Source organism: Oryctolagus cuniculus, chromosome 14, assembly GCF_964237555.1.
Source record: "Oryctolagus cuniculus chromosome 14, mOryCun1.1, whole genome shotgun sequence".
Classification (NCBI taxonomy): domain Eukaryota; kingdom Metazoa; phylum Chordata; class Mammalia; order Lagomorpha; family Leporidae; genus Oryctolagus; species Oryctolagus cuniculus.
In genome coordinates, this window is record NC_091445.1 from 78,456,302 (window position 1) to 78,465,405 (window position 9,104).

The 9,104-nt window shown below is 41.4% G+C and overlaps 1 protein-coding gene across 1 annotated transcript; it reads right to left on the bottom strand.

Moving 5' to 3' along the window:
• Positions 1-1,335: 1,335 nt before the first annotated feature.
• Positions 1,336-4,840, bottom strand: LOC100350749 (ataxin-7-like protein 3B). The gene has a single exon (XM_070056911.1). The coding sequence runs from the start codon at positions 4,640-4,642 to the stop codon at positions 4,349-4,351; it is 294 nt and encodes a 97-aa protein (XP_069913012.1). The 5' UTR covers positions 4,643-4,840; the 3' UTR covers positions 1,336-4,348.
• Between the last annotated feature and the right edge of the window lie 4,264 nt (positions 4,841-9,104).

Here is a 9,104-nt window from a genome sequence, read left to right on the forward strand (position 1 = left end):
TTAGACCTGATCCTGGACTGTGAACCTCCAAAACCATGAGCTAAAATAAACTTCCTTTATAAGTAGCTTGTCTTAGTATTTAGTTGTGATGATAAAAAAAAAAAAAACAAACTGACTAATCCAAACAATGAGAAATTATGAGGAGATGGCCAGATTCTCTTTGATACATAAGCTATAAGGGTAAAAGCTCATGGATTTCTTTTTTATTCACTTAGGTTTTAAATAACTACTAGTTTATAAGTATTTATGTAAGATAAGCACATTTCATGTATTTCACATTTATAGATTCAGGAACATAGTGATGCTTTCCACCGTACCCTCCCTCCTGCCTGTGCTCCCACACTCCTTTCTCTCTCCTTTCTTATTTGTTTAATTTTTACAATGACATATTTTCAGTTTAGTTTATAACCATAAGCTTTACCCGGTACTAAGTAAGGAATTAAAAAAATTTTTTAAAAATATTTTAAAAACTGTGATTTTTTTTTTTGCTCATATACATTACATTTTTTTGTACTCTGTTACCACAGATCAGGGAAAACATGGTATTTGTCTTTTTGACACTGGTTTATTTCACTAAGTATGATGGTTTACAGCTGCATCCATTTTGTTGCAAAAGACAGGATTTCATTCTTTATATAGTTGAGTAGTATTTCATAGTGTTTATATACTACACATTCTCTATCCAGTCTTTGGTTAAACATCTGGGTTAAATCCATATCTTAGATAATATGAATTGAATTGCAATAAACATGAGGGTATGGCTAACTCTTTCATATGCTGATCTCATTTCATTTGAATAAATTCCCAGAAGGGAAATGGTTGTGTCATATGGTAAATCTACTTTCATATTTCTGAGGAATCTCCATATTGTCATCCACAATAGCTGTACTAGTTTACATTCCCACTAGCAGTGAATTAGGGTACCCTTTCCCCCACATTCTCACTAACATTTATTATTTTTTGATATCTATATGATACCCATTTTAACTGGGATGAGGTGAAACTGCATGGTGGTTTTTATTTGCATTTCCTTGATGACTACTGATCTTGAGCATTTTTATGTGTGTTTGTTCACCATTTGAATTTCACTCTTTGGAAACTGCTTGTCCAAGTCCTTTGCCCATTTCTTGACTGGATTGTTTGTTGGGTTTCTTGAACTCTTTATAGATTCTGGATACTAATTCCTTATCATTTGCACAGTTTGCAAATATTTTCTCCCATTATGTTGGTTGCCTCTTCACTTTGTTGAGTGTTTCCTTTGCAGTAAAGAAACTTCTTGGCTTGATGTAATCCCATTTGTCTATTCTTTCTTTGATTGCCTGTGCTTCTGAGGTCTTTTTCTTTTTCTTTTTTTTTCATTTTTTAAAATTTTGTTTATTATTGCCATTTACCAATAGGGAGATGCAATTTATTTACAACAGCAGCCATAGGGGCAAAGGGAATACACAGTTAGTCATCTATCTATACAGGATGGACTACTTATGCAAAAATAAAAAAAAAAAATCTAAAAACCAAAGGACAGCAGTGAGCTTCACTACCCTCCCCCAATGTTCCTAGCATGTGATTATGCCAGGCAGTGGCCCCTGGGCATGCGGCGGTAGGAACTAATGTATGGAAGAAAAAAGCCACAAACCACAGATATTTTAAAGAACCCCTTTCCCCACTACACACACACACACACACACACACACTCCCATTCAGATACATAATAGGATTGATTATAGGGTGATCAACACACTTAAAGAGAGGATAGGAATTTTACTATTAGAGGAAAGGCAGAAAGGGGAAAAGTGTTCCTAACCATTGTGAACTATCATGGTTGGGAGCATTTTTCTCCCCAAAAAGGAGTTATGTTCCTTCAGAGACTCTGTTGGACCAAGACCACCTTATACCCAGCAAGGACAGAAGGCTATTGCCCTAATGGTAGGATGATGGGAGAAGCAAAAAAGAACAAGAAGAAGGTAATGCAAATAAACCATTAATCAAAGATACTTCTCACTGCCCGCTTTAATCAGAAGGGGAAAAATGCCAAAATGTTAACAGTAATTATCAGAATTTTTTATTGGAAGGGAGTGTAGGCCAAGGCCTTTCTTGCTTACCTTAATTCTATTGCCAAAACATTGTTTGGAGGAGGGGCAGTCTCAATTAGACCCTCCTCTCCCTCTGCATTCTTAGATGTCTACAAAAAGATAACCTAAGAACATTTTAGCTTCTGTTAAGATGTGACTTTTCATAAAGTTATCACTTCTCTTGAATTTGTGCCCAATCTGTAATTAGGCCCCAACCCTAACAAGTCTGGGGAAAAAGGCAATACTGGACAGTCTCAAAGCTCATCTCTATGGATTCTTTAACCCTCAAATGTGACTCAAATCAGTCCACACTATTAGTTCCTTCTGAGACAAGAAGTATACACACAAAGCAAGGGTCAGAGAAAGAGGATCAGGACCAACTCCAACCCTGTGTGTGTCCATCAGGCTCTACAACTCTTCTAATTAGGCTGGAAGAGTAAGAGGCAGTATTCAAGTGGAGGTGGGAAAATACAGCTCCATATGAAGTCACAGCAGTAGAGCACACTAGCAACATCGTTGGTCCTACAGAGGACAATGCTTCGGCATATTACCTTTTAAATACAGAAACTTAAGTCACCATAACCACAGACAGGCAGCCATAAAAAAGTCTTTGAGCCTTTTACCAAAACAGAAAACAACAAGCAAAAAACAAAACAACAACTCTACAGGGAAGTGTGCAGGCTTCATAGGCAGAATTAAAAGAGATGAACTGAAACCAGTCAAGGTGGAAGCTGGAATAGCAAGCAGCACCTGGGGTCATGAGCTGCACCAGACAGGCAGTGAAGCAGGGAATAGGCAAACACAGGGCCAAGCCAGACAGATGAGGCTGGACCCCTTACTGGGGCACACAATGAGGTAAGAAAACATTTCAAATAAAGCAGCACCATTCCTGCTCACCTCGGAGCTCCCATTTCTCTATGCTTCGCAAACCTTCACTCAGGAAGTAAAGGGGAGGGTGGTTTTGATATGAGGTTCTTATTTCCTATCCCCTCCCTCACCCTGCCATTCTTTCAAATCAGGAGATTCTACAAGTCCTTCTCTGACTTCCAATAACAAAAGAACTCATAGTCAAAAACGCCCAAAGGGGGACAAGTGGAAGGGACTGTGCCTTTTAAGCAGTAAAAAAGGTGGTGATCTGCCTGTTGACTATGGCAGATCAGCTTATCAACCAAAAGAGGGACATTCAACAGGATTCTAGACACAGGCATTTGAGAAATGACAGCCCCGCTCTAGCACTAACCCATTCATATTATTGAGGTCAGCTGGAAGAGGTCTCCTTTGGGCTCAGTTTTCAAGCCTCCTGTACAGCCAAGATGCTCCTATTTATAGTTCGTTCCTGCCCCTGTCATAATGACCAAGTCATACCTATGGATTGGCTATGTAACCAGTAACTCAGAGTAGGAAATGACTGCCCCACCAAACTATGTCCATGGCAAAATACATCCAGACATGAATCTTGCAGTTTGAGAGATGATGCAAATTTGCAGAGATCCCTGCAACCTCCCAAGGCAATCAAAACGGAATCCTCAGCCAGTCTGGACAAGTTGTCCCATTTGTGAAGACTAGGAAACCAGGTGGGAGAGTGAAATAGATGGTTCTGTGCAGCCAAAACTAGTCCTTGTCCCCAAGTCCGCTGAATTCACTGCAAACGCTGAACCTCTGGGAAACAGGTGGTTTTGACTTTTTCTTCTTGTTGGAGTCAAGGTCACAGTTTTCCTATCAGATTCAAATGGAAATTCTTTCGTTTTTTTTTTTTTTCCAAGTTGAAATTGTTAGCATCCAGCTTTCATATGTGCCTTTTCATTTGTCTCAAAGAACCCCAACCAGATGCTCAAAGATCAGCAGTCCCACTGAAGCCCACCAACTATGGCACACCCACCAGTAACGTCCAAACAGTCCACGAAGCCCTAGGCAGATGGAAAGGCCAAAAGAACCAAAGGGCTCTATATACTGGGCACACACCTGCTCACCTGTGCACTGGGGGCAGCACAGTGATCCTGTACACATCCTCTGTGTCTGACATCAACAGGCGTTGCATGGTGCCCAAGGTGCGCCTCTCCTCCTGCCTCGGATTTCAGGGTGGGCGTCGGGGTAACATACTTAAAAAAGAAAAAAAAGATCTGAATCACTCAATTCTCCACTTTAGGTTTTTAAATGCTGAGATCTTCAAAGGAAATTGGGACTTTGTCTGATTTTCTTTCTGCTTAGCTTACTCCTCCACGCCACAGGACCAGTCTCTGTTATTGTCCTGGTCGCTCTCAGCCTCTCTCATGTTGCAACTACTGGAATTCCGGAGGTGAGCGCTGCAGCTGCTGATCGGGCCCATTCCCAGGTTCTCCAGGAAGAGAGCAGAGCGGGAGGCGGCACGCGCCTTTGTCTTCCACTGGCTGAATGCCAAACTCTTTCACGCTCCCAGTGTCTGCGAACTCCAGGTAAAAGTAGCCACACTTGACCGCCCGGTGCACCTCAAAGCAGAATCCCAAGCAAGAATCCTCTATCAGGTCTACGTAGATCTCCTGAGCGATGGCCTCCAGCTTGTTAGTATCCAGGTTGGCCAACGAAATTTCCTCCATTTTAACGAATAAACGGCGGCGGAGAGGGCGCTCGTTTTACTCGCGGCAGCGACACGTCGGGCTCCGCAGGCCGCGCCTAGGCCTGCCGCTCAGGGCCGTGTCCTCCGGCGGCAGGGACGGCGGCGTCCGCGGCGGCAGAAGGCACGGAAGCGGCGAGGGCTCCGGAACGCCAAGTCCTTCAATTCCTCTGGCCTTGGCCGGGGTTCTGGGGACTTGAGATGCGCCTGACCCGCTGACTCACAGGCAAACGCCTGAGGTCTTTTTCAAGAAGTCTTTGCCCAGGCCAATGTCTTCAGGGTTTCCCAATATTCTCCTCTAGTAATTTGATAGTATCAGATAGTAGATTGAAATCCTTGATCCAGTTTGAGTTGATTTTTAAAAGAGATTTATTTATTTTATTTGAAAGGCAGAGTTAGAGAGAGGCAGAGAGGTCTTCCATCTGCTGGCTCACTCCACAGATGGCCACAATGGCCAGAACTGTGCCAATCTGAAGCCAGGATCCAGGAGCTTCTTCTGTATTTCCCATGTGGCTGCAGGGGTCCAAGGACTTGGGCCATCTTCTGCTGCTTTCCCAGGCCATAACAGAGAGCTGTATCAGAAGTGGAGCAGCCAGGACTTGAACCAGCGCCCATGCGGGATACCAGCACTTCAGGCGGTGGCTTTACCCACTATGCCACAGCACTGGCCCTTTGAGTTGATTTTTGTATAAGGTGTAAGGCAGGGGTCTTGTTTCATGTTTCTGCATGTAGAGATCTGATTTCCCCAGCACCATTTGTTGAAGAGACTGTACTTGCTCTAGGGGTTGATTTTAGCTCCTTTATCAAAGACTAGTTTGTTATGGATGCATGGATTGATCTCTGGGGTTTCTATTCTGTTCCATTGGTCTATTTGTCTATTTTTGTGATAGAACCAGGCTTTTTTGACTAGAAATGCCCTGTAGTACATCTCTAAAACTGGTATTGTGATGCCTCTGGCTTTGTTTTTGTTTTCTACAATTGCTTTAGGTATCCAAAGTCTCTTGTGATTCTATATGAATTTTAGTATCATTTCTTTTAGATCTGAGAAGAATGTCATTGGCAATTTGATTGGAATCATAATGAATCAGTAAATCACTTTTGATAATATGAACATTTTGTTTATATTAGTTCTTCCAATCCAGAACCCTGGAAGATTTTTCCAATTTTCTGTGTCTTCTTTCTTTAATGTTGTTTAATTTCTATCATAAAGATCTTTCACTTTCTCATGAAATATATTTCAAGGTTTTTAAATTTTTATAGCTATTGTAAAGAGTAAAGATCTTTCTCTGCCATGGCAATGTCTGTTTATACAAAAGCTATTGATTTTTGTGTGTTGATTTTGTATCCTGCAATTTTTAAATTTTTTTAAATTTTTTAACTTTTATTTAATAAATATAAATTTCCAAAGTACAGCTTATAGATTACAATGGCTTTCCCCACCCCATAACTTCCCTCCCACCTGCAACCCTCCCCTTTCCCTCTCCCTCTCCCCTTCCATTCACATCAAGATTCATTTTCAATTCTCTTTATATACAGAAGTTAAATTTAGCATATATTAAGTAAAGCTTTCAACAGTTTGCTCCCACACAGAAACATAAGGTGAAAAATACTGTTTGAGTACTAGTTATAGCATTAATTCACAATGTACAGCACATTAAGGACAGAGATCCTACATGAGGAGTAAGTGCACAGTGACTCCTGTTGTTGACTTAACAAACTGACATTCTTGTTTATGGAGTCAGTAATCACCCTAGGCTCTTGTCATGAGTTGTCAAGGCTATGGAAGCCTTTTGAGTTCGCCGACTCTGATCATATTTAGACAAGGTCATAGTCAAAGTGGAAGTTCTCTCCTACAAACTAGGTAACCTTGGCAACTCGGTGGGAGACTGCAGAGAAATTTGAGATCACATTGAGGACTGCATAGACCCTTTGTGTGGTCCTTGGGGCAGAGTAGATGAATATTACACCCACAGGGGCCAGATTTCATATATTTACTGCCCTCAATTCTGCTCAGCTGTGCAGAATTACTTCCCTTTTGAGTTAAAGAGAGAGAGAGAGAGAGAGAGAGATTGATTTACCACTCCCAACCTGGGTGAGTCACCTTTGGCACACCCTTAACCCTGAAGAACAAACAGAGCTCTCTGGCCACACCCAGCACAAGCTTCTAAGGATCCATCAAAAGCAGACAGTCCACTTAATCTAGAGTCATAGTATAATGAGAAAAACCACTGTATCCTGCAATTTTACCAAACTCTTATGAGTTCCAATATTCTTAGATGAGTCTTTTGGTTCCCCTGCATATAGAATCATGTCTTATATAACCAATGATACTTTGACTTCTTCATTTCCAATTTATGTCTCTGATTTTTTTTTCTTGCCAAATGGCTCTGGCTAAAACTTTGAAAACTATATTGAATACTAATGGTGAAAGTGGACATCCTTGTCTGCTTCCAGATCTTAGTGGAAATGCTTCCAACATTTCACACTTGAATAAATACATTTTAAAAACACCACTTCTTTTTATTTAGTATAATTCCCATGTCTTTGTCAAGATACCAAAATCTGATTATCATCTCTCTTTGGAGCATAAACCTTGGGTGGAGCTGGCGCCGCGGCTCACTAGGCTAATCCTCCACCTAGCAGCGCCGGCACACTGGGTTCTAGTCCCCGTTGGGGCACCGGTTCTGTCCCGGTTGCTCCTCTTCCAGTCCAGCTCTCTGCTGTGGCCCGGGAAGGCAGTGGAGGATGGCCCAAGTGCTTGGGCCCTGTACCGGCATGGGAGACCAGGAGGAAGCACCTGGCTCCTGCCTTCGGATCAACGCGGTGCCCCGGCTGCACCCCTGGCTTTGGATCAGTGCAGTGCGCTGGCCATAGTAGCCATTTGGGGGGTGAACCAACAGAAGGAAGACCTTTCTCTCTCTCTCTTTCTCTCTCTTTCTCACTCTCACTCTCTAACTCTCCTGTCAAAAAAAATGCCAACTATCTTCAACACTGATTTTCACCACAGTTCAACTCTTTTCATGATTGAACAAATATGAAATTCACTTCCAACTCCTTTTTTTTCCGTAGACTGTAAGAGTGGGCTGAGTCTTCTTTAAGCTATATCACCATTTGAGATCAGGACAGATGAGAAGAATCTATCTATTCTTTTTTTTTTTTTTTGCCTGTAACTTCACAGGCAAGGGAATTCTAACATTACCTTAAAAATTAGTCTAATCCTTAACGAGATTTCCAGCTAAGAGGCTCCTGGTCATCACCAAATGCCTTTATGCAGGCAGTTATCATCTATATGACAAGTTGTTATAGAATCACAGGCCACAGAGGTCTCCATGTTTAGTGTCCTGGTGGTACACTCAGCACAGCAAAAAAAATATAGCCAGGCTTCCAAATTTATGGGGTCTGTATTCATAGATTAAATCAACCAGATTGATGACATTTAGCAAAAAACGTTGCATCTATACTGAACATGTGCAGACTTTTTCCTTGCTATTATTCACTAAACAATGCAGTAGGCAACTATTTATATAGAATTTGCATTAGGTAGTATAAATCTAGAGATGATTTCAAGTATTTGTAAAGATGTGCATTGAAGTATTATGTCATTTCCCCATAAGGCTTGTGGACATCTGCCTATTTTGGTACCCATAGGAGGTCCTGTAACAACTCCCCCATGGGTACTGAAAGCTGATTGTATATCCTTGAATCTCATGTCACTTGGGAACAAGCAAGCTTTCCTTGCAGAAAGACCTGAAATCACTTAGGAATTAGGACACGTTGGTTAAAGTGTAACCCAAGACCGTAATGTCAACATCACTGGGGACATTGTCTGAATCTTTCCAATATTATTTTTCCTGTTATAAGGTCTTCAAGAGATGACTAAGGGCACAAAAGTTTAAGAACTGCTTTAGGGGATTCTTTTGAATCATTACCTGCAAACTTATGGGACCTGAGGATTCTCCATTCTCCAACAGATGGCTCTTCAAGGGTAGTGCCTTTCCTTTACAAAGCTCTGTATTTCTGGTGCCTAGCACAGTACCTGGCACATGGACTTTGCTTTCCTTTAATGTCACAACTTAGTCCATATTTACTGAATGGGTTATAGAAGCAGTGCAGAATCACTGTATAATCCTACCAATACCATGAGAAATTCACAGAAAGACTGTTTGTGAATCTGGTATTGACTGGGATCTATGCACCAGGCCACGTATCACAAAATGATGAATTCTACACTGATGACCTCTTTGTTTCATCTGGGAACAGGATGACTTTTTGTTGCTAAAAGCAGTTCTGAATTTCCCCATTTGCATTTTTCTGGGGTTCAGCTTATCTCGTGCTGTTTAATCAGTTTTTTTTTTTTAATCTCATTTTCTTTACTTCCCAAGTGATTGACACAGATGGTAGAGGGCCCTTTTAGGGTTATTATTGGTTGCTTTTTCTTTATCCTT